Source organism: Strix uralensis, chromosome 5, assembly GCF_047716275.1.
Source record: "Strix uralensis isolate ZFMK-TIS-50842 chromosome 5, bStrUra1, whole genome shotgun sequence".
NCBI classification, from domain to species: domain Eukaryota; kingdom Metazoa; phylum Chordata; class Aves; order Strigiformes; family Strigidae; genus Strix; species Strix uralensis.
Window position 1 is genome coordinate 1,468,893 of NC_133976.1, and position 26,158 is coordinate 1,495,050.

At 54.0% G+C, this 26,158-nt stretch overlaps 1 protein-coding gene across 2 annotated transcripts in view; it reads right to left on the minus strand.

Moving 5' to 3' along the window:
• Nucleotides 1-10,884: 10,884 nt before the first annotated feature.
• Nucleotides 10,885-26,158, minus strand: part of UBE2H (ubiquitin conjugating enzyme E2 H) — a 57,940-nt gene continuing 42,666 nt past the window's right edge. For both annotated transcript variants that reach the window (XM_074869628.1, XM_074869629.1), the window contains 2 exons: nucleotides 21,855-21,983; nucleotides 10,885-14,834 (listed from right to left, as the gene is read on the minus strand). In XM_074869628.1, the coding sequence (XP_074725729.1) occupies nucleotides 14,710-14,834; nucleotides 21,855-21,983 (254 nt within the window). In that variant the 3' untranslated portion in view covers nucleotides 10,885-14,709. The remainder of the gene's footprint in view (nucleotides 14,835-21,854; nucleotides 21,984-26,158) is intronic.

Sequence of the window (26,158 nt, forward strand, 5' to 3'; positions counted from 1 at the left end):
TGGACCTCCGTGGAGTTGCTTGGCTCAACCCTGGGGAGGTGCCACCACTGTGGTCCAGGAGGGGACAAGGAGGGGGGTCCCATCCCCCTCGTGATGGCCACCATGGGGACACGGCCTGGCCGAGATGCCTCCACGGACTGGGACACCACGTTGGGGTGGACACCCCCTCAATGACACCCATGGATGGGGACTGACAACCATCCTTCCATCACCCCAACAATTTCGGGGCGGGTTTCCACCTTCCCACCCCCAGCAGCATCCCTCTTTCCCAGTGCACACACACCCCACCCCCTCGCTGAAACCACCTCCCCAGCACCGATGCTTGTCCATCCCCCACCCCGGCGCTGCTCTCTCCACCTTCTCCCATATTGGCACTACACATAATTGCTCAAAAGCTACAAATAAAAGCAAAAATGTGCTAGTGCCAAAACGGGCCAGGTGACGTCGGCGATGGCCCCACGGGGCTCGCGGGTCTTTCTCTGCTCTGTTTATGGCCCTATGGTAATTCACTGACCGCGGGGTTGCACAGTGAATTCTACCAGTGCCATACACAGAACAGGAGTAGCGAGCTCGCACCTTCCTTTTTTTTTTTTTTTTTCCTTAATTTCCCCCCAAATCCTCCATAAGTGAGAGCCGAACGCCCCCAGTCTGGTCTCCAGCCTTGAAACAGCCATGGAAAAAAAAAAAAAAAAGGGGGAATAAATTATTATCAACCAGCAAAAATGCTTTCAGAAACCACCAAGCGAAGGGAGATGCTCGTCCCGATGCCGCCTCTCCGGGGAGGGTTGGGAAAAACAAGTGCCCAGCTCAGCTGGGCAAGTGTTGGGGTTTTTCGGGGATGCGCCGCAGCAGGATGGGGCCGAGGCGATGTTGGGACCCGGCGGTGGAAGCCATTTCGCAGCCGCCGCCTTTGCGGGGTTACATGAGTGTCTCGGCCCCAGGTCTGCAGGGAGATGTTGCCAAAACACCACCCCCCAAAAGGTTGCAAACCCCTTCCCCTGCCTGGTTGCAAACCATCCGGATGGCTGCAACCCCCCCCCTAAAATGCTGCAAACCCCCCAAAAGGTTTCAAATCCCTGGATGGCTGCAAATCCCCCAAAAGGTTGCAAACCCACCCCGGAAGGCTGCAAATTCCCTGGATGGTCGCAGACACCCACCTCCCTCCCCAAAAAATGTTGCAACCTTCTGCGCATGGCTGCAAAGCATCCAGATGTCTGCAAACCCCCCAAAATGCTGCAGACCCCCCAAAATGCTGCAAACCCAACACTCTGGATGGTTGCAGACTGTCCAAATGGTTGCAAACCCCCTAGATGGCTGCAAACCCCAAAATGGCAGCAAATCCCCCCAAAACACTGCAAACCTCCTCAGAAGGCTGAAAACCTCTGGATGTCTGCAAAGCCCCCGCAGGGCTGCAGACCCCCCCAGATGGCTGCAACCCCCCCCCAAAAGGTTACAACCTTCTGGCTATCTGCAAACCAACCTGGACGGCTGCAAATCCCCCACAAGGTTGCAAACCCTCTTGATGTTGGCAGACCCTAAAAATAGTCGCCGCCACCCTGGATGGCTGCAACCCCACCCCCCCACCCCCCCCCCCCCCAAATCATTGCAACCCCCCCACCCCTCAAAAGGTTGCAGACCTTCCAAATGGTTGCAACCCCCCCTGGAAGGTTGCAGCCCCCCCTCCCAAAAGGTTGCAGCCCCGCTGGATGGTTGCAAATCCCACAAAAATGTCCAAACTCCCCCAGATGGTTGCAAATTCCCCCCCCCAGGTGGCTGCGAACCCCCCGGCTGGCCGCGACACCGTCCCCAGCGGCCATGGCGGCGGCGGAGGAGGAGGAGGAAGGCACAAAGTCTCCTTTGTGTTGGCGAAGCCGAGGCCCCAACAAGCCGAGCAGCCCCAGGATGAGCTCGGGGTGCCCCGAATCTGGTGACAGGAGCGGACCCCCCCCTCAAGGATGCACCCGCTGACCCCTCACACCCCCATCCGGCCTTGAATTTGGGGCTGAAGACAAACCGCGGCGCTCGCTCGGCTCGGCCATCCCCATGATTTGGGGAGCGCTGAGCACAGAGGGGTTAACGCCGGTGGGGACAGACGTGTCCCCCCCCCATCTGCACCCACCTTGCCCAGCAGCGAAGCACCCCAAAAACCTGGAGGAGCCCCCCCCCTCTAAGCCCCGCAGCGCTCAGCCAAGCAGCCCAAAAGGCCGGGAAGCCCCCCAAGGCCGCAGCACCGTCCTCACCTGGGGGGACACCACGCCGGCGCCACAGTGGCTTGGGGACACCGGTCCCCGGGGGGCCGCGGGCAAGGCCGAGCCCGCCGCCATCCTTGGCGTGACTTTGAAAACGACGGCTTCGCCTAATCCCTGCCGTCGGCCGGCCCGCGTGGCCCCGGCACCGCGCCAGGCAGGATCCGGCCCTTCCCCGTTGACCCCCTGTGCCCCAATGCCTTGCGGGTGCCGTATCCTACTCGGTTTTGGGGGGAAGGTGGCAGGTTTGGGGGTGTCCCCCACCTTGTCCCCATCCCCCTGCCTCCGCCCAAGGCCACTGCAGCAGTCGGGGGCCCGGCCGGCCCCGGGGGCTGAGCCAGCCCCTCTGCGGAGCCGCCGCACCCCGGCTCATGACGTTGGGAGCTGCCGCATTGCGGATGCTGCCCCCCCCCCCCGGGGGCCCCCCCGGCCCCGCTCCCGGCAGCCCCCTCCAAGGGCTCCGGCGGGCTCTGCCGCAAGGCCCGAGACCTTCGGCGTGGGGACGCGGAGGGTCCTCTGGTCCCCGAGCTCCATTTTGGAGCTCAGCGGGGCAAAAACCTGTCCCCAACCCCGAAAAAGCCACCGGTGTCACCCGGGGATGCTCGTGGCACCGACAGCACCAAGATGGTGCTCGGCTGCCGCCTCTGCCCACCAAGGGATGGGGACTGCGGTGGCTCAGGGCCATGGCCACTGCCGATGCCTTCCCTGCTGTGGGGTGCAGGGGGTGGGCACCCACCCGCGCTTGACACCCCAATTCGCGCGGGTGCAGGTGCCCCCTCTGTGGGCATCGCCAGTGGGCGGCTGGGGAGAGCCCAGGTGAGGACGGGGACGGGGACGGGGACAGGGATGGGGATGAGGATGGGGATGGGGGGACAGGGATGGGGACGGGGATGGCGATGGGGACTGAGATGGAGATGGGGATGGGGACAAGGACAAGGACAAGGAGGGGAAGGAGACGGGGACAGAAACAGGGATGGGGAGGAAGCTGGGGACAAAGATGGAGATGGGGACAGACACAGGGATGAGGATGGGAATGGGCACGGGAATAGGGATGAAAAAGGAGACGGGGATGGGGACAGGAATGGGGACAGAAAAGGGAATGGGCACAGGGATGGAGACGGGAATGGGGATGGCAACAGGGACAGGGATGGGACAGGGATAAAGATGGGGATGGGGACGGAAATGGGGACAGAGATGTGGACAGGGATAAAAATGGGGATGGGGATGGAGACAGGAATGGGGACGGAGACGGGGACAGGGATGGAGACGGAAATGCGGTCAGGGACAGAGAGAGGACGAGGATGGGGCTTGGGATGGGGACAGGAATGTGATGGAGACGGGGACAGGGACAGGGACGGAGCTGCCGTGTGCAGCCAAGAGCCCCGTTTCGGGGCTAAACTGGGCAGATTTGTGCCGCAGTGCTGGAGATACCCACCATGGCCCCATCGGCTGCCCCAGCGCCTGGGGGACCCCCCCTCGCCCCACAGCATCCTCCAGCCCAGGGCAAGACCCCACCCTGGCCCCCTGGCTGAGGTTTCGGTGTCCCTGACCCCCCCGGGGGTCCCTCCACCCTCCGCAGCACCAGGCAGAGGAAGGGGGCAGATGGGGGGGGTATTTACCCCGGGGGTTGGGGGGCATGGACACCCCCACAAAACAGCACCACCCCCCATGTTGGAGGTGTCCCCCTCAGCCGGGCTTTCGTTACGGGCACTATTTGGTGACACTGGAGCTGTCATCGGGGCTGCAAAGCAGCGACACATCGCACTGGGGAGGTGGGGGGGGGCACCCATGAACCCCAAAATAACGCCCCCCAGGCCGAGGGGCGGCTGCGGCTGCGGGCGATGGGGCTGGACCCCCATTTCGTTGTCACCCGCTACGCCCCGGTGAGATGCAATCGCTGCGACATGCACATCCCCCCCCCTCGACGGCAGAGGTTTAGGGGGACCCTGGGAAGGATGGGGGACGCTGGGAGGGGGGGATGTAGTGGGGGGGCTAAGCCCGAGTGGGGGGGAACCCCACGTTGAGGAAAAGCGGGGAGAGCGAGGGGGACACGCCGACTCGGGGCCGGATCCTGCCGGGGTGGGGACCCGGGGGGAAGGGGACGGCCAAGGGGGGGGTCCCTGAGCCCCGGGGGGGCCCCAACCGGACCCGACCCCCCCCGGGGCCGAGGCGCCCGCACTTACCTCTGCTCCGGGCGCTGCCTCGGCCAAAGCGGGACCCGACGGGGGGGTCACCCCGGGGCTGGGGGGACGACGGCCACAGGACCCCCCGCTTCTCCCCCCACACCCCCGCCCCGGGGGGGGCATCCCCGCCGCCGCCCGCCACCCCGGCGCTCGCCCAAGTGCCGGGGAGCGGCGGCGGCAGCGGCCTTAGCCCGGCCGGGGGGACCCCCCCTGCGGCTCCCAATTGGCCCAGGTGCCCCGGAAGGTGGAGCCGGGCCCGGGGCGGGGGGGGGCGGGGAGGGGGGGGGGGGGCAGGGCTCACCTTGGGCCACCCCCCCCCGCCCTGGTACCCCACCCCCGGGGCCGCCCCGCCGGGGCTACCGGCGTGGTAACTCCCCCCCTCCCCGTTACCCCTTCACCCACCCCCGGGGGGCTGATGGTGAAACCCCCCCCACCCCTCAGTTCCTAAAACGGGCGGAGAGGACACCCCACCCCCCCACATCCACACACCCCCCCCCCCCCCCCCCCCCCCGCAATGCCTCCCTTTCCCCAGCGGAGTGGGAGGCGGCGCCCGCCCATCACCGCGGCCTCGGGGCGGGCGGCTCCGTCCCGGCGGCGGGCGGGTAAAGACCGGGGAAGGCTGAGCCCCCAACCGGCGGGTTCTTCTTCTTCGGGGGGGGATTTTTATAGCCGGGCCCGGCCCGCCCCGGGGCCGCCGTCGGGGCCGCTCACCGGCTGTCGGACACCGGACACCGGCGGGCGGCGGCAGCGCTGCCGCGCACCTGAGCCGCCCCGTCGCCGCCGATCCGGTTTCCCGCTCCTAAACACCCCCCCCCCGTCCGCTCTCCATTCCCCGGGGTGGGGTGGGGGGGGGCCACGGAAAACGATCCTGACACCCCCCCCCCCCTCCCCGTTTCCACCGACCGCAACCCGAGAGGCGCCGCCGCGCCCGCAGCTGCCGCCGCCCGCCCCGAGGGGACGGGGATGGAAGGGGGGGGGGGACACGACCCCGCTGGAGGGGGGGGGGGAGTTCGTGGATGCGAGGGGGGGGGCTCCCCGGATGTCCCCGAGGTGATGGAAGGGTCCCCCCGCCTTGCCCCAGCCCTGGAGCCACGGGGGTGGCCCGTCCCGGTGTACGCCCCCCCCCCCCCCCCCCCCCCCCCCCAAATTACATCCTCCCCCCCCCAATTACATTTTCCCCCTAAATTAAATCCTCACCCCCCCCAAATCACACACAAACACCCCCCAACGCACACCTACGCAACCACACAGGTGCAAACCGTATATAAAATACATAGATATAAAAGGGGGCGGGGGGGGTGTGACACTGCAGGACACCCCCCCGAAAGTGTGTGTGCAGCACTGGGCTCCAGTGCGGCAAACCAGCCCGACCAGTTTGGGGCCGGGCTGCCCGCTGGGACCGGGATCGGGTTGCCGCAGGCCGCCGGGATGGAGGGTGGGAGAAACCGGTCGGTGCCTCCTGGTTTTTTGTTTTTTTTTTGGGGGGGGGGGTTTCACATCCCCTGGGAAGAGGCATTTTGGGGCCGTGAAACATGGGGGGGTGGGGTGGGGGTGTGTGTCTGTGGGGAGCAGCCGCCCCCCCAAGAGAGATGGGGGGAAGCGTGGAGGGAGGGATGAGGGGGCCTGGTCTGGGGGTGAGGGTGCTGGATCTTGGGGTCACCATCCAGGATGGGGCTGAGCTTGGCCCCACACTGGGGTTGGGAGTGGGTTTGGGGTGCTGGTGTCTATGGCACCCTGGCGTGGGACTGGAGAAAGGAGGGACCCTGGGTGATCCCCCAGATGGCTCCCAAACCCTGAGGTGGTCCCCAAGTGGGGACACACTCCAGATGGTGTCCAAGAGCCCAGGGTGGTTCCCCAAGCAGGGAGGCACCCCAGATGGTTCAGAAGACCTGGGATGGTCCCCAAGAGCTCAGGATGGTCCCCAAGCAAAGAGGCATCGGGGATGGGCCCCAGCCCCTGGAATGGTCCCCAAGATCCCAGAATGGTCCTCAAGCAGGGAGGCACCTTGAATGGTCCCCATGCCCTGAGATGGTCCCCATGCCTTGGGATGGTCCTCAAGAGCCTGGGATGGTCCCTGAGATCCCAGGATGGTACCCAAACAGGGAGGGACCCCGAATGGTCCCCATGCCCCAGGATGGTCCCCAAGCAGGGAGGGACCCCAGATGGTTCCCAAGAGCCTGGAATGGTCCCTCAGACTCAGAGATGGTCCTCAAACAGGGAGACACCTTGGATGCTCCCCAGGTGCAAGGATGAGCACCAAGAGCCCAGGATGGTCCCTGAGACCTTGGGATGGTCCCTAAGCAGGGAGGCACCTTGGATGGTTCCCATGCCCACAGATGGTCCCTGAGATTCTGGGCTAGTACCCAAGCAGGGAGGCACCTTGAACAGTCCCCCAGTGCAAGGATGGTCCCCAACAGTCCAGGATGGTCCTGAAGACTCCAGGATGGTTCTTGAGACTCCAAGGTGGTCCCCAAGAAGGGAAGCACCCCAGATGGTCGCCAGAAGCCAGGATGATCCCCAAGATCCCAGGATAGTTGCCAAACAGGGAGGCACCCTGGATGGCCCCCATGCTCAGGGATGGTCCCTGTGACCTGGGATGGTTGCCAAGCAGGGAGGCACCTCGGATGGCCCCCAAGACCCTGGAATAGTCCCCAAGCAAGGAGGAACCTGGGATGGTCCCTGAGACCCCATGATGGTACCCAAGCAGGGAGGCACCTTGGATAGTCCCCAAGACCTCAGGGTGGTCCCCAAGCAAGGAGGAACCTGGGATGGTCCCCATGCCCAGAGATGGTCCCTGAGATCCCAGGATGATCCCCAAGCCAGGAGGCACCTTGATGGCCTGCGTGGTGCCAACCCAAGTGCGGCATGGGGCCCCTTGGCGCTGGGTTCATCCCTCTCCCCAGCACCGTCAATATTTCGGCTCCACAAAGGTACGGCCGAAATTTCGTCGAGGCCTCAGCCCGCGTAAACCGAGCGGAGCAAATGGCCCTGTTTAAAAATTTACATCGTCTTCTTTTGTTCCTCAACCGAATATTTAATGGAGTTGGACCTGGAAGAGCCTCTGGAAAGGTGGAGGGGGTCGGGCAAAGCCGCCCCGCCGGCGCTGAGACCTGGCAACGCTCGGTGCGGGGGCTCAGCCGGGGCCGGGTTTCTTTCCGTGGCTCCTCGCTGGGCTCAGATGGGGATGGAAACGATAATGCAATATTGATGCGGAGGGATGAGGGAGCGCAACCGAAGTACATTAGCTGGGGAGCCCTCCCCAGCACGTTTTATGGCCCCGGAGAGGCTGGTGCTGGCAAAATCCACCCCCCACCCCGAGATCCTGGCTTAAAAATGGGGCTGAAGCCCAGGGATGGGGAGGTCATCGGCATCGCTCATCCCGCTGGTTGGACCACCCTGGCTTTGTGGGAGATCTTGGTCTGGGGTGGGCGAGGGGTGAAGCTGCCAGGTTTGGCATCACCGCACTCAGCTGGGGAGAGGAAAACTGGGGGTGAAGGAGAGGAGTTTGGGAAAAAGAGCTAAAAATTGGGAAGGAGAGTTTGGGAAAAAGAGCTAAAAATTGGGAAGGAGCAAAGGGCGGAAGAACTCCCTGGCTGCAAATGGGTCAGAATCACTGGTTATGGGGAAAACCAGAGATATTTGTCAGCAAACATGCACTGAGGTGTGAACGTTCCCTGCAGAACCGCTCCTGGTCACCTGGGATGTGGTGGGGTGCCGGGGTCCCTCTTGGCCAAGGCCCCTTTGGCAGCATGGCTACGGCTCCGGCCCCACCGTGCTCGTGCTCCAGCCAGGCATGTGTGTTTACCAGGCCCTGGCCTGCTGCGTTGGGCGTCTAGGGCCCGGATGAAGCGAAGAGCAAGGGAGACCCTTCCCTAAACCCATCTCTGTCCCTCCTGCCCTCCCCGAGGGACGCAGGTGGTTTGGGGGGGCTCCAGCCCCGCTGTGGGAGGTCGGTGCCCAGCCGTCTCCTGCTGGAGCATCATGCATTAGTAATGGCCACCGATCTGCCGGCGCTGACGGCATTTCTTCCAGCCGGGAGAAACAATTCGGGCTGTAACCGGAGCTGGCACAGGGCAGGCGGAGCAGGCTCAGGTGTCCCCCGGGGCCCTCGGGGTCACCACAAGTGGCCCGTCTCGGTACCCACTTGGGGCTTGGAGGTGCACGTCCCCCCCCCGGGGTTGGGACTGTAGGCTGTAGCTCCGGCATCCCTTGGGGTCGCATCCGGGATGGGTGTGCAGCACCCCTCAGCCGGGGCTGTCCCCGAGGTCCTTTGGGTCCCCAAGGGGGACGGGGAGCCATTTCCGCAGTAGAAGGTCCCAGCACCTGGCACGGGGACAAAGCCGGGAGGGGATGGGATGTCCTGGGTCACCCCATAAACAGCCCCGGGACCAGAGCCCTGAGCACCTGCCAGTGCTGGTTTGTCCCCCTCCATCACAGGGGCTGTGTGGCCATGGGGATGGCACCCAGACCCCCCCAGGGATGGCACCCAGACCCCTTGGGGAGAGCACTCAGATCTCCATGGGTGTGGTGCCAAGGCCCTGTGGTGATGGCAGCCAGAGCACAATGGGGATTGCACCCAAAGCCCTGTGGGGATGACACCCAGAGCCCCTTGAGGATGGCACCCATACCTCCATGGGGGTGGCACCCAAAACCTTGTGGTGATGGCACCCAGAGCCCCTTGGGGATGGCACCCAGAAACCCTGTAGGGATGGCACCCATAGCCCCTTAGGGATGGCACCCAAGGCCCTGTGATGAAGGCACCCAAACCCCCTGAGGCATGGCACCCAGCGCCCCACAGGGAAGGTATTGAGAGCTCCACGGGGATGTCACCCAGAGCCCTGTGGAGATGGCACCAAAGCACCATGGGAATGGCACCCAAAGCGTCATGGGAATGGCACCCAGAACCCCTTGGGGATGGTACCCAAGGCCCTGTGGTGGTAGCAACCAGAGTTCCATGGGGATGGCACCCAAAGCCCCTTGGGCATGTCACCCAGAGCCCCATGGAGAAAGCACTCAGAGCCCTTCAAGATGGCACCCAGAGCCCCAGGGGGCCCTAGGTTCAGGGCTTTGCCCTTTGGTGCCCTTCGGCATCAGCACAGATGGGATAGGGAGGTCATGGGAGCACCAAGCAGCACCCACCACCAGCTATGGGTCCCTGTCCCCCACGTCACCCCTAGCACTGACCCCCCCAAGCAGCACCCACCTCCCAGGGCCCCGTGGGAGCTCGGGTTGGGCCAAGCCAAGCCCAAAATCCCGAGGGAGGATGGTTGGATGGTGGGTGGTGGCACTTGGCAACCAGGGGACAGAGCAGCGATGGGGCCACAGCCAGGGGACAGGGAGGCCACCCAGCACCGGGCCCAGCTGTAGCTTGTACTGGGCAGAGTGGGAGGCTACTGGTGTGGCACGGGGGCCACCTGCTGGGCAGAGGGGACAGTGCCACCCCCAGCTGGCCCTAAGAGCCCTCCTAAAAGTGGGGGACACGGGGGTGGGGGTGTATAGGGCTGTCCTCCCCTTCCCTGCTCCCTCCCCAGGGCAAGGGGCAGGGCCCGGAGGGCTGGTGGTCTCAGGAGGTGGCCCTGGGCCGGTGTGTCCCACCCCTTGCACCCAGCATCACCCCAAGGTGCTCAGGGCTGCCAGGCTGGGTGCTGGCAGCAGGTGGCACTGGCATGACACGGACCCACCACCCTGTCCCCAAGCTGGGCCCTAAGGGTGACAAATGGCTGGAGCAGAGGAAGGGTGGGGGGAGGAGGGTGATGGAGAGGAAGGTCTGGCTCAGCTCCAGCAAATTTGGGACGACAACTGGAGCAAGTTAAACTGGGATGAGGACAAGGCAGAGGCCAGGCTGTTGTCCCCCTTCCCTGGCCCACCCACAGCCCCGAAACACCAACTCAGGGGTCCTTGAACTGCTCCCACTCCGGTCACATCCCCTGTATATATTATCCCAATCCCCACGTAACATCAAGCCCAAATTATGCACGATTATACAGAAAACAGCCACCTCTGCCAGAATTACCAGCCCGGGACACCAAACACGCTCCCACGACGGCATCTCAGGCAGCATCGCCTGTAACAACTTGTCCTGCTGCAAGAAGAGACCTGGAAAGAAATTCACCCTACGAGGCTGTGCAGGTGGAGGGATGGTGGGGATAGATCCTTCATTTTCAGCCCAAGACCCTAAAAATCAGCTTCGGTGCCCCGACCGTGGTCACCAGGCATGGAGGGACATCACCCAGCTGCTTGGAGGAGCCGGCTACCCCAAGACTACCATCAGCGTGTTGGGTGTGTGCAACAACCTCTGCTTCCACCTCCAACAGATCATCTCCAGGCCCTGGAACGGCTCTGATCTGGCATAGATGGGCCATGGGTGAAGTCGTGGTGGGATGCAGAGTCAAAGCCGCAAGGTCCAGGGTCTTTCCCGCAAGACCAAGCTCTCGGCGATCAAGCATTAGTCAAGCTTCAAGGTATATACATATTTTATTTTAAAAAAAGTTTACAGTTCTTTAATTATACACAACTATTGGAGAGGTTATACTCTTAGAGAAGAGGCATTTTGTCAGGGTGGCAGATGTGCCCACTACATCAACAACGCAAGAAAAAGAGGAGAAAAAAGAAAAAGAAAAAAAAAAAAGAGCTGACTCAAACAAAGGGCAAAACACCCCTGATCTCTTCAAGTATCACACAATAGGTACCAAACACAGGCAGTAAAATCATGGCCATTTCTCATGCTGCAAACACCCCTGCTAAAGTGCCAGCAGAACTTGGAACGAGAAAAAAGAAGCAAAAAATAAAAAATTGTCAAACACCTCCCAGCCTTCCCGATGGTGTGCGAGGAGGGTCCCTGCCGATGGACGACACCCGCCAGGCAGGGAGGGGAAGGGGAGCCCCGTCTCTCCGGCACGTGTTAAGGGATGGGCAGAAAGATAAAGAAGAAGGAGATAGGTTGAGGTTTAACCACGGACACGGCGGAGGCAGGAGGACAAGCCCAGGCCACACCAGGCTGATGGCAAAGCTCTGCTCCAGCCCGTCCCCACTCCAGCATCCTGCTGCATCCACCAAACCGACCTGTGGATCAAGAAAAACACGTCGCAGAGGGTCAGCGACCAGCCCCGAAGTGCAACCGTGGAGGGATGCAGCCACTCAGCTTTTCATGCCACGCAAAAACCTCGAGGAGAGATTGATTACAGGGATAGAAGCCAAAGGTTATTTCCAAAACAGCGCCAAGGGGCTGTGGCAAGTTTTGGTAGCGGGGAACTCAAGTCGGGGTCCATCATAGGCTGGCTGAGAAATTCCCATCACCCTGACAGAGTACAAGGTCACAACAACACTGTTTTCTGAAGAAGAAGAAAAAAACCCCTCAAGATGACCAAAAAAAAAAAAAAAAAAAAAAAAAAGAAGCTACCTTGCTTCAATATGGCTCCACCTTTTCTTCCAGACTATGTAGGCGCAGTTTTATTTACAAACTGTTTGAGGAGGGAAGTTTCTTTTGGGAGAAGGAGGGAGATTTGGAAAAAAAAGGTGAAAAAATGATGGAGGGGAAGCAACAGAGGGGTGCAAGCGGCCAGGAGCAGGCGTTCCTGACCCGCAGAGCGAACCCCAGCCCACCTCAGCCCCTAGAAGCATCTTACATCCAGGACAGATGTTTTCACAAGCAGCATTTTGGCAGTTGGTTTTTCCTTCGCCGCCGGGCACGGGACAAACCCTTGGTGCCGGGGCAGTGAGTTTTGCCACAGCTCGGAGTGCCGGGAGGAGCCGGGGAACACACGTTTTTGTGGCTCTAGACCCATCGAGCCACCAGCCCACGCAGCTTGGACAAGCTCCAGGAGCCCCATTGTGTCCTCACACCTGGGGCAGGAGCTGGCCCTGGCAAGTTGCGGCTTTAACGATTTTTTTGGGGGGGAAATGCCTGTTTAGCAGAATAAGTGTTTCACAAAAGGAGGGAGGAACGTGCGAGCGGTTTGGTGCACTAAATCCATGTTAGGGGATGGAGCGAGGGGGAAGAAAAACCCACAAAGGAAGGGGAATGAGGTAATTAGAACACTATTTTTATACAATATTGAAAAAATACAAATTTTTATTGTGATTTTTTTTTGGGTTTTTTCTTTTTTTAATCTTTTAAACTGATATCACCACCCAGCACTTACTCTACTCCTAAGTAGCACCTACAGTAAAGGTTATAGCACAAGCAAACTGCTAGGTCAGCAGGTAAGCAAGTTAAACAGTGCCAGCAAAACGTGGCCCCTCCCTCCCCAAAGTAATGAGAAAAACAGCGTGCTAGATAAGAGTTAAGTACACCATTACATGTTAAATAGTTAATATTACCCTTCCGACAAGCCACAAATGCTAGATAGAGAACTTCAGCACAGTCACTAGCCACAGCCCTAACATTACTGCTTTAAAATAAAAAGGGAAAAAGGAGAGGAAAAACCTTTGCTTCATGCCCGTAATTAACATAAAGGAAATTCTTTGTATATTTTTATTAAGGAAAATCATGCTAAAGCAAAATGGTACTTTACGAAATTTTTTTTTCCCCCAAAAAGAAAAAAAAATAAATTGATTGTGCTTTATGAATTAGAAATAGGATTGTAACCTTCCAACCCCAATGACTCAAAACTTGGTGGCATTTCTAAAGGAAAAAAAAAAAAAAAAAAAGAGAACACAATTCTGGGAACATGACAAATGTACCAGTCTGACATTCAAAACTCTGCTCGAGAGTTGCTCAGGGTGGGTTGATTTTTCCATGCACTGTCCTGTAGGTTGCACCACAAATTAAAGCATCTTGTCCAAACCCCTCCAAAACCCCAAAAGAATACAGCAGGTAACATTCAGCTTTAAAAATCCATCTTAGTTTGAATCTCCAATGCACAATTATCCAAATTCAAGTATACCAGCATCTCAGGTAGACATTTACTATATTAGAATTCATAGCATTAAAACAAACAAACAAAAATCTCAGCTTGCTGAAAGACACCAGGAGAAATCAAACTTTTCAATTCAGAAGCATCCTGGAAAAAAAAAAACAAAACAAAAAAACCAAAACAAAACAGAGCAGATTCACTTGCTTCCTCAGTTGGTGCTTTTAGCTTTTTTTTATTCATCTCAAATTTTTCTAGATCATATTCTTTGTTAACTTTTAAGAAATTTTAATCCTGTTGTACACACACAAGCAGATGGCTACCAAGCTGGTGCAGAAGGGGGAGGAAAAAGGGAAAATAAAATCAGTGCCGATGGATTCGTGGACTACAGCCAATGGGCCAATCTTCGTGGATCTGAAGCTCTCAGCAAGGCTAATCCATCTGGTCAGAGGACCCTCTTAGGAGATGGAGAGTGTTTGCGAGGTGTTTAACCATACTTCAAGCAAGAGAAAAAAAAAAAAAAAAAGCAAACTTGAAGCCATTAAAGGGCAGCAGTTTCAAAACTATGACAAAGTAGGAGTTTGACTTCACATGTGCTCCAGCTAAATCAAAGCACTGTTCAGAGAGCATCATTTGTGGTTTGTGGTGTTTTGTTTTTTTGTTTTTTTTTTTTTTCCTCCCGAAAAGGGAACAGCTCGTAATCCAGACCAAGAAAGTGAACAACATCCAGATGAAGGCTTTCAAAAGTCCCAAAAGCAAATAGACCAGTGGTTGTCAGTCCCTACAGTTCAGAAGGGCAGGCAGGAGTCCACATATAAAAACGGACTTAAAATCCAAGTCAAAATTTTTAAGCTTCAATGCTCTGAATAGCTCCATGCATTTGTACTGTTTGTTTTTATTTCTTTTTTTTTTTTTTTTTTAAGTGTGACTCCATGTAAAATACGATCAGCAAGGTTGACCTGAAGGAGCACCTTTCATTCCACTGTCTGATCTACACGGTTAGTATATCATCCCCCAGATTTTATACTTTGAGAAAATGCTGTTCCACGTTAGCATCCAAGGTGGTGTCTTTGGAAACATCGATAAGAAAGCAAACATCTTTTCGCTAACTCCCTACCTACCAGGGCAGCTGTTTTAGCTGACAGTTCAGTAGCACACAAGTTGACTTGGCCAAATGGAATCTGAATGCATGCATTCGGGCTGCATATTGCTACCAAAATGGAATGTGGGAATATGCTATGCACCTCGGGTTCGAGAAATGACCAAGAAAATCAAGATCTAAAGGGTGATATATATATATCAATGCTATTATTCATAAAAACCTTGTTTAGTAATAAAAAAAATTGCTTTGTTTAAATATGAATATTATAGTCTGCTTCTCATGGTTAGGAAATTAGAGTCTCTCTGAAAAGCAGGTTGCCTCTTCTACTACAACTCCATATCCTGAGCCTCATCTTCCGAGAAGTCAGACATGGAGCTCTCAGACGAGCTGTCCCCGGTGCCTTCTTCCTGTTCTTTTAGTGCTTCTTCTGTTGCATATTTCTGAATGTATTCTGTATGTGACAGAAAAGAAAAGACATATAAGCAGCTTATATTCAACAGTCAGAGCATGGGTGAACTATGACTAACAGCTGGTTGGGCCACATGATGTCTGGTAAGTCATACAGATTACTCTATTTCTCAAACCAAAGGCAGCATTCACAGAATCCCAGAATCATCTCGGTTGGAAGAGCCCTTGAAGATCCTCCAGTGCAACCATGAACCTCACCCTGACCGTTCCCAACTCCACCAGATCCCTCAGCGCTGGGTCAACCCGACTCTTCAACCCCTCCAGGGATGGGGACTCCCCCCCTGCCCTGGGCAGCCCATTCCAACGCCCAACAACCCCTTCTGCAAAGAAATCCTTCCTAAGAGCCAGTCTGACCCTGCCCTGGCGCAGCTTGAGGCCATTCCCTCTTGGCCTGGCGCTGGTTCCTTGGCTCAAGAGACTCATCCCCCCTCTCTGCACCCTCCGTTCAGGGAGTTGGAGAGGGCCATGAGGTCTCCCCTCAGCCTCCTCTTCTCCACACTAAACCCCCCCAGTTCCCTCAGCCGCTCCCCATCACACCTGTGCTCCAGACCCTGCACCAGCTTCACTGCTCTTTTTTGGACATGTCCCCAGCCCAGCCCAGCCGCCATCCCAACTACACGTACAGTCTTTAACCTAAGTCCTCCCCGGTGTGGTGTATCTCACTTAATAGGACGGGAGTCAATTTACTGCCAAAATAGGAGCTACCGTGGTGACCTAGAGAACAAGTCTAAAAGCCATCAAGATGTCCTGATAAAGCCTGAATTTCAGAAATGAAGATCTGAGAGTTTAAACCAATAGGGCAGAACAACCATCACTGAAGCCAAGCTCAGAGCCAGACTAAACTTCCAGACTAAACTCTGCATAAGCAGTTTAAGGATGGATGGACAGAGAAAGCAGAGAAGACGACTACTGCAGGAATAGCTGCACTTTTTTTTTTTTTTTTAAATAAAAAATGAAAGCTTCCTCCCCCAGCCCTAAAAGAAACATGGGTCTGCCCCAGGCTCCATTTTCAAAGCTCAACTTTTGCATCAAACATCAGCCACAGGATTAGCTGAGAAGGACCCGTGGGGAGCCAGGCCACCACACTGCAGGTCACCGATGGAAAACGTGTCTCACAGCGGGGCCCCAACCACACTGGTTCTAGGCACCCAGATCAACACCTTGAACTTCAGCCAGGAGCAAGCAGGAAGCTTACAGCAAGCAGGAAAACTGGTTTACTGGGATTCCTGCAGGCAGGTAAAGTAACCGCTGCCAACTGTGGCTTGTGTGGCTTCCACGGTCACCTCTGTGCAGAGGGACAGAGCAAAAAGGCAACATGAAGTGGATTGGAGCAGTCAGACCGAGTCTGACAATCCTTTTCCTTCCTTTACAGCTACGGGAGGCTCCCGTGGTGTCCTCTCCGAGATCCGAGAAGGGGCTGGTGTCCCCAGCAGGCAGGGAAGGCCTCTTCCTTACGCACTTGCAGATGTGCAGAATGGAGCAGGGGGGAAAGCCTGGCACAAAACTGAGCAAAAGGAGGAGTGCTCAGCCTCAACTTCAAGTCTTCCTTCTTATTTATCTCCTCTTTACCACCTCACACCGAGAAAGCGGTTTCATAGTACGAAGGAGTGATGTAACCTCAGTATCCTGACAACACACCCTCCACACCGCAGGTCACACACTTCCAGGAGGAGAGGGGTGTTGTGCTTGGGAATTGCAGTTAAAAACTCATTATCTTTCCAGATACAAAGGTACTAAAATACAGCAAAGCCTCTGCCAAACAGCAGTATTTAAAAAGTGAAGGAAGAGGGAATACCACCATCCCTCTGTGCTTGAAGATGAGCGCCTGCACGGAAATGCAAATATCATAGAACCACAGAATTGTTTAGGTTGCAAAAGACCTTTAAGATCGAGTCCAACTGTTAACCTAAGTCCAGCACTAACCCATGTTCCCACGTGCCACGTCTATCTTTTAAATACCTCCAGAGCTGGTGACTCCACCACTGCCCTGGACAGCCTGTTCCAGTGCTTGACAACCCTTCTGGTGAAGAAATTTTTCCTCATATCCAATCCAAATCTCCCCTGGTGCTACTTGAGGCCATTCCCTCTTGGCCTGGCGCTGGTTCCTTGGCTCAAGAGACTCATCCCCCCTCTCTGCACCTTCCTTTCAGGGAGTTGGAGAGGGTGATGAGGTCTCCCCTCAGCCTCCTCTTCTCCACACTAAACCCCCCCAGTTCCCTCAGCCGCTCCCCATCACACCTGTGCTCCAGACCCTGCACCAGCTTCACTGCTCTTTTTTGGACATGTCCCCAGCCCAGCCCAGCAGCCATCCCAACTACACGTACAGTCTTTAATTCCTCCCAGGGAACGAGGTCCACAAGAAGCATCTCTTCTCCAGGAGCAGAGATCACTGCTTTTTATTCCACACTGTATTGGCGGGTGGATGCACTGACAAAGCTGTGGGAAGACACATCTAATGCCACATAACCAAGTGCTGCAACGCAGGTTTTAAAGACTGCTCTGCAGAGCCTGGCTGTTCTTAAAGCCGTCCCTCCTTCCCTCTGCACTTCCATCCTTCAGCCTACTGGAAGGGAAAATACTCTGCTAGAGGTCTGCATCACTGTGTTTTTTTCCACGTTTCTGGAGCTGACGTAAGGATACAGAGCCCAAGCATGTTACTCCAGCTTCAGGAGTATAGCATGGACAGAGCAAAGCAAAGCCATGGAGGAGTTCCTGGGATGGAGCAGCTGGTGGCCTTGGCAGACCTGCTCCGCCCTGCAAAAGCCGTCAGAGCTGGCTGGAAGGTGCTTCTGAGCCCAGTGAGCTTCAGCTTCTCCATCTAATGACGCACGCAGCTTCAGTCGGACTGGTTAATATACACTATTAACCTGCTCACCCAGACTGCAGAAGCAGCTGTTCAAATCTGTTTTACAAGAACTTGTTAAGAACTGATAAAGTATTGAAGGCAGCTATGTAAACACCGGGAAGCACGGAGCACTCAAGGTCTCGGATTGCCCTCAGGCTGCTGGAGCCCACGTGGTATCAACAGAAAAACACCCCTGTGCTCCATCTTCAGGTCCTGGTCACTGAGAACCTCCTTCTTGAGAGGTGCTTGCCTGTGTCACCGTGGAGCCTAGGCCCTGCCTGATCATGTCTCCTGCCTGGACCAGAGAACAGGATTTCAGAGTCTGGAGCAGGGACCATCTGCCAAGAGATGGACACTGCAAAGTGAGAAGAACTGGTGTGACAGGTCTAATGGTTTAAAGATGAGAGGGACTAACACAAGGAGGGACCCAAAAAAGCAGTATGTCTTCAGAGAATTTCATGGGAAGGTGGGCGGGCAATAGATGACAAGCAGAGCTAAGGGGATGGGATGCTGACATGACATATCCCTGTAGCGGCTACTCCCTTCCCATAACTTTCCAAGAATTAATCTCCCTCTGAAACAGGGGTGTTTACCCAGATAAGTTGTTATTGCTTGCACAATCCAGCAAAAGGAACCCAAGTTCCTTTGCTGTAAGACTCTGGATGTCCTTGGATGACAAGGCAACCCCTTACTGGGCACCTTAGAAATACATTCCCTCTACACTTACCCCAAATCCACCTAAACAACTGCTGTAGCTGCCTCAGGAGCCCCCAGAGTAGCCACAAGTCACTGACCGTGGCAGGACAGGAGGCCAGCAGCGCTTCTTCACTGACTACTTCAAGCACTCTCTGGGCCACTGGAGATTCGGACATGGAAGCCACGGTTTCTTACTGTTGGGAAAGGCCTGCTTGAGCCTAAGCTATAACACAACTTGAAGCACTTGAAACTTAAAAATGCCATTTTCTACCCAGGAAAGCTACCAAGCTCCTGGGCTGGGTTTTTTTGAAGGTTTAATCTGGGAAAAGTCAAACTTCAGGGAGCTTCTGTGCTGAATGTTGTACTGAACTTGGATCTTCAGTCTGTTGAGGAAAGAAAACTGCAACATCTAAATACTGGCAAACCATCTTCCACAGGAGCCTGTTCAAGAAGGGAAAGCCTCGATGCACTCATTCCTATCACGGAAACATCGCTTTGATTCATCTGTTTTTAAACCCTGGAGCAACAAGAACAAGCTGTGGTTATGCCCCGTGGCTGGTACATGCCTGTGAGCCATACTGGTGTTTCAAAGGACTCTACTGGAACTTCAGAGCCAACACGTGGGATGAGAGAACTGCTCCCAGAGATGTCCTCTGCTCCCAGCAAACACTCAACATGCCCCTCAGTACCCTTCAGCTGTTGTTGCACTCCACCACCACCCTCCCAAAAGAAGTTTTCATATTAATTCTACCAAAAAGAAGGAAAGAGCAGCACACACAGGAGTTAAGCACCTTTCCCAACAGCTCAACAGGAGCAAACGTTGAGCCATTTTTGCGGATCTGAAGCCTACCCTCTGGTGCTCTACCAGTGATCAGGCAAGCCACTGCACCAAGGACTGTCAAGGAGTTCATAGACACAGAGCCAAGTGCTAACTGAAAAGTTCTAACGCTAAGAATCACACTTTCCAGCTGCATGTCGGTAATATTAATGGACACTTACAAGTTCCACGATAAATCCTTACTTGTTTGGGTCTCACACCAAGAATCACAGGAACAACAAACCCTGGGCCACATCTCTAAGCCTACGCCCATCTCTTTACTATCACGATGTCAAGCAAATGTTCTATGCGCTCATAACTAAAAAATGAAGAAAAGCAGCAATAAATTATGTATTTGCACTACTGAGTTTCTCAGAGCAGGGCTGCTGCTACAATCCGTTGCATCAATTTTAACATGTCCGAGGCTATTTTTAAAAATGCTACAATATGAGGAATGACAACGTTTAGCTCTATCTTATACTTGTCACGCAAGCCTGGGAAGAGACAGCAGAGGCAGGACTCTTGGGTATATGGAACATGAGACATGTTGCAAGCACTTAAAACTCCTTCCAGATCATCTTCACAGCCTGTACCTGGCTGTCAAGATGGAAACGAGGGAGCAGACTATCCCATTTAGCCTCCCTGAGGGATGTCCTCAGATCTTCCTTGAAGCACCTGCTGCTGGCTAGCATCAGTTTATTTGTTTGTTTTTTTTTTTCAAGGGTGTATCTTCTTTTTTATTCCTGTTTCATTAAAGCATAGAGGACACACAAAGTGTCCCTTGTGTTGGCCCTGAAGATTTTATCTGACAAACCATTTTGCCTGGAAGCTTTGTCACATGAAAAAAACAGGCAGTGGACTTCAGGATACTGAGCAGGCCACTGCAGGGTAGTTCTTACGATCTTGTCATGCAGCTGTCAGAGGAGTCAAGCAAAGTGGGCTGAATAACTCAGTATTTAAATCACAGCTTTGCTTGGCCTCATTTGTCGTTCCACCCTCAAACAAAAATTGCAGCTGATGAAGAGTCATTTTGCATCAGAACAAAGTGACTCGAGGCTTAACCACTCCGAGTGACGTGGCAGAGCTGAGGGATGGACTCCACCACCAAATCCCACGTCTTTCTGGGATACCTGCACTCTCCAAACACCAGTGAGCTCTCACAACGCTCCGTTAGGAAAGCTGCTACCCCACCTCACACTGGGAAGACGATTAGATCGTGCCGCTTGTGGAGGCTCTCCTTGTTGAACAGGCCCTGCAAACCTTTCTGGCAGGGCTCCCACGGACAAACAAGTCTTATGGTTATTCAGTAACCAAATAAGAAAAAAAAAAAAATAACAAATCAGGCAGTCACAGTCTCTTAAAAACTTAAGTTGAAGACCAAATCTGGGCCAGAGGCTGTAAATTTCCCACCATCGGATTAAATGTTGATTGTGTTTATTCTATCACGGGAAAAATAAAGTTTGTGCTTTGCTGTAGGCCTGTCACATCAGGAAATGGTGCCCTGCTCCTGCCTGCAGGCAGCTGATTCTAGGGAAGGCAGAGCACAAATTTAAAGCGCAATTCTTAATTTTTAACTTATTTCTTATGTTTGCAAGACTAATTCAATTTGTGTCTCACTTAGCAGCTTGCTAGGACAGTCCTTCTATCACCAGGCTTATCCAAAGTATTTGAGAGTCCTTCCTAGGAGCCTTCCCTGATGCCAATAAGGTAGCGACTCTATTCCTGAGCCTTCTCTAACATCTCCTTCCAACCCTTCCAAGAGCGGACACACCAGCACCCTCAGTGGCTCTACCAGCACTCACCTACCCTCACCAGTCGCTGTTAATGTTTAGCCAGGGCTCCCCCAGCTGAGTCACACACCTGCGACCACATCCTGCTCACACTGGTCACAGGATAAATCATTCCCTTCCTCTCTGAAGGCACCTTTGATATGTCAAAGCTTATAACCTCGTTTCGTCCACTAAATTAAACTCCTCCAATTCTTTCCCTCGGTCCTCTTAAGACATATATTCAAGACCATCTGTCCCTGTTACACCCTTTGAGACGTTACTAACTGGTCTGCAGCTTTCTGAAATGGTACTCCCTGAACCAGGCTCAGCACTAGTAAGCCTTGGCTTAACTAGGAAGTAGCAAGGAATGATTATTTGGCATTTACTGAATATTCCTTCTCTGTCACAGTACAAAAGTGCTTTCTACACCAGCATCACTGATTCCTTGACTGCTGCTCTCAGATCACTTTCCACAGAACTGCTAACAAGCCCCTTTCTATCCAGTAATTGTGCAACTGGATGCTCTTGTTTCAGTTTAACACTTTTCCTTGTCCCTTCTTCGGTCACACACCTTTTTTCCCTAACCGTTTCTCCGATCTCTCAAAATTGTGTTGAATCCTAAGCCAGTTTGCTTACAGCTTTCCCTGCTTAGGGTCTGCTAATGATTTAAAAACCCTGCCCCGCATACTGCATACACCGCAGCAGCAGTTCATCCACCCCTTATGTCAGACGAGCCCCATTTAAAATGGACGGGGCCCCTGTAATGGGAAGGAATGGGCACTGACACACAAACACGCAGCAAACACAGTCCTCATTCCCCCAGGGTGGAATCACAGTAACGTCACTCCTCCCACAATATGTCATTTACACCCTTACCTTTAATTTTCTGTTTGTACTCTTCTGGTCGGTGGAGGTACATGGCTGCAGCGTCACCATTTAGAGGATCTATAGGGTTAGGATAGGCCAGCAGCTGGGGCAGGAACGATTCAAATATATTGGTGAGATCTGCAAGTGAAAGACACAGTTGTTCATGTCCACAGACTCAGTCAGTCCAATTAATCATCCTGCAAGTACTGGCACCGAAAACAGCAGCACAAAGCTTCACGGGAAAATGCACTAAAAATCTGGACATAAGTTAAAATAAAGGAAACTGCATTGGGGAAAGCACATACGTGGCTGATAAGTGAGCTGCTGCTGCGGAAGGTATGCTGCAGCTCCTCAGCTAACTGCACAAACTACTCAACGTCCCAACAACGTAGATACAAATATTTGAGGGTTAAGCAAAGAAGTGGAAGGATGTAGCTGTCTTGTTTCCTATTAATGCTTAGCCCTGACTTTAAAAAAAAAAAAAAAAAAAGGGAAAAAATAAAAACAAACAGCACAGTGCTTCACCCCTCACTGGATTCTTCTTCTATTTCTGCCTCCTTCTATTACCGTCTTTAAATATCTTATGCTCCATGACTAAATGGACATATTTCAAGTGTAAAGCACCTTCCAAAGTGCTTTAGATGATTGTGCTAATAGAAAGAGCAACCAACAAGTCCCTCCTCCAACTCAAAACAATTCGCAGAATGTGAGGAGCTCACATTAACACCTTGGTGCCAGTTGGCATCTGTCACCAAATAATCCACAACAGGAAACATACTTCTGGTGCCGATGAGTAATTGTGGATACACGAAACCCTCTTCCCACATCCCTAAGATGACAAGTACCACACTTCAGCAGTGGGGGTGTTCAGAAACAAGCTCTGCGTCATCGTTTCTCCTGGGGGGTCTCAGAAGGACCACGCGCACCCACGCAGAGCAGAGATTAAACCCCCAGTGCAGGGCTGCGTGCCAGGTTTCGCTTTAGCCACTGGAGAGCTGCTGATACAGGCGGACCGGCGTTCATTGTGTGGGGTTTTCTGTTGGGTTTTGTTTGTGAATATTCTACACATCTTTTAGCAGGATCCCCCTTTCCTCCCTAATTAAGGGATTTCTCTTTCCTGGTGGCAGAGAAACCCTGCCTGTGGATGAGTGTCACCCGTCCCCTCTAGCATCGATCAAAGAGGAGCTCTCAGAAGGAAGCCCAACGCTCCCTAGGACCCATCGCGTGAGCAGTTGGCCATCTCAACCTGCCTCGTACAGGAACAAGGCTGCATGACTATTCCTGAGCCCAGCCATTGCCGGAGCTGCTAAATTCAACCACATCTGGCGGAGAGCAGGGACCTCAGAGCCCTTCACTTTCTAAAAGATTCATCAAAATGGGTGAGCAGGTAGTGGGGGATATCTCCAACCGTTCTCCCTGTGCAAATCCCAGAATCATTCAGGTTGGAAAAGACCCTTGGGATCATTGAGTCCAACCATCAGCCCCACTCTACAAAGTTCTCCCCTACCCCACATCCCCCCACAGCTCATCCAAACGGCCCTTAAACACATCCAGGGATGGGGACTCCACCCCCTCCCTGGGCAGCCTATTCCACTCTCTCACCACTCTTGCTGGGAAACATTTTTTCCTCATGTCCAGTCTGAACCTCCCCTGTTGCAGTTTAAAGCCGTTCCCTCTTGTTCTGTCACTAATTCCCTGGGAGAAGAGACCAGCACCAACCTCTCTACAACGTCCTTTCAGGGAGCTGTAGAGAGTGATGAGGTCTCCCCTCACCTTCTCCTCCTCACACTGAACAGTCCCAGCTCCTTCAATCTCTCCTCACAGGATTTATTCTCCAGGCCCTTCCCCAGCTCGTTGCCCTCCTCTGCCCTCGCTCCAGCCCCTCGAGATCTCTCTCGTATTGAGGTGCCCAAAACTGGACACAACACTCCAGGTGTGGCCTCACCAGTGCAGAGCACAGGGGGACTATCACCTCCCTGCTTCTGCTGGTCACACTATTTCTAATACAAGCCAGGATGTCGCTGGCTTTCTTGGCCACCTGGGCAAATAGTTACTCTGGCTGCGGGCTGCAGCCACAGAAAATCAGGTTCTAACTCCATCGCCAGCAAAAATACAGCCTCAGAAGAGCTGCACAGGAGGTCCAGGCAGATCTGCACCACTGCCCCATGTTACCACCTCTGCAGCTCTACCAACAGCTGCACTTTCAGAGCTTGCTCAAGAGGATCAAAGGAGACTCGAGGTTTGGTCAGTTGTTCTCTCCTGCATCCACACATCCAGGATGTACAGACACTGCTCTATGACTGCTTCAGTCACCCATCCAGCATAAACCCTGCTGAGCAAGAGGAAAGGCCATAGCTTTATATACTCACAGAATCACCTGGGTTGGAAAAGACCTTGAAGATCCTCCAGCCCAACCATGAACCTCACCCTGACCGTTCCCAACTCCACCAGATCCCTCAGCGCTGGGTCAACCCGACTCTTCAACCCCTCCAGGGATGGGGACTCCCCCCCTGCCCTGGGCAGCCCATTCCAACGCCCAACAACCCCTTCTGCAAAGAAACACTTCCTAAACAGAATCACAGAATCATCTAGGTTGGAAAAGACCTTGAAGATCACCTAGTCCAAACCTTAACCTAACATTGACAGTTCAAGAGAGCAACTCAGGAGCACAGGGTTCATTATAGCTGCACCACCCAATTGCAAAAACTAAATGACACTGATTGCTATGGATAACAATCAGCTGATCTCTGCTATACAGGGACACCACTAAGAAATTAGGTGGTTTTTTTACCCTGAAATCTCTTTCTGCTATATAGAAGCCCCTTCCAATATTGCCTGAGGACAGCGATGAAGCACTTCAGAGCGCACGTGATACCTTGACCAAGTTTGCCATGGCTGCCACACTGAGCAGCACCAGCTGCTTCTAGGATGAAGCACAACAGCAACTGGAAGAAGGATCTTAATCCAAAAAGGGACCGCAAAACCCAGAGAGTGCTCTATAAGAACACTTTCTGCCATGGTAGCGGCTTGTCCTTGGTAAACTAATTAACCCTCTTAGGGACTGGGTTCAGACACTGTCAGCAAGAAGCTGGGTCAAGTCTCTCCACAGAGCAGGCTTAGATCAAGTATTTCTTTGTGGCCGTTAGACAGGTAAACTCATGTAGGCTGAGCAAGCAGAGCCCTGGGAGGCCACCATGGCTCACAGGACACACTGCAAGGATTTTTCTTTTTTAAGAGACCTCAGTAATTTCCCCTTCTTTCAAATCCCCAAAAGTGGCATTGCCTTAGCAGAAACTAGTTGAACACATGCAGGAAGCCTAACCATAGCGCTGAGGACTTGATACTTCATTAGAGAAGGAGAGGGAATTTAACTACGAGGTCCTCGTGAATTTCTTGGTAGCTACTCTGGGTCTCTTCCACCTTAGTTGCTCCTTGAATTATCTGACCCATTTCCTCTGCCAGTGCAGGAGTGATCTGGTTTAAAGGGGTGACACTTCAAACAACACAGCTGTGCCGAGAGGCACCGGGCAATATTATTTCCCCCTTTTCATTTCATGTTCTGAAATGGGCCACCTCCTTATTTCACACAAAGAGGCAAAGCCCTGGAAGTGAAGAGGTGATGTAGGAACTCTAGTGTTTGATGACTTGTGAGTGAAGGAGCAGAGCGAGGGCAGTCACCTCAGTGTCCACCCTGCAGCTTCAAGGCACCCTGCAGCAAGGCAAGGAAAATCTGCAATAAGATGACTGTCAAGAAATACACTTTCTAATGCCAAGTTTCCCTGGTTACTGTGGAAGGTGGCTCTGTACAGAATACACACCTGATACCTTCAGGTTGTCTAACACCTATCGCTGCTATCGCATGGAACAACGCGAAAAATTCTTACAAGCTTGCTGATATTAATACATCACAAGCATAGTAAATACCAAGCTGGTTTTTCTAACTTTACAAGCAACAACAACGAGAAAAATACAGCAGCACTTATTAGGAAACCTCTCACAGAAAGCCTTCCTATGAAATTGTCTGGCAATAGTGCAGAAACCCCACTGCATGCTGCAGAACAGGGAGGCTGTCCATGCACGGCTTCCAAAGCCAAACCCTGACTGCCAGAGCACAAAACCAGCACCACAGTTACACCAGAGTGATTTTCTTTTGTCCAGCCACCCCCACGATCTGCAGGTGGCATTTAAGGCTGTGGAACAGCAGCACACGTTGCACGGAGCTGGATTTTGCTGCTGACTGAACCATGCAGGTTCATCCCCAGCAGAGGGCTTGGGTTGGCTTGAATTCCTCCGCCTTGCATCGGATCCTCCCA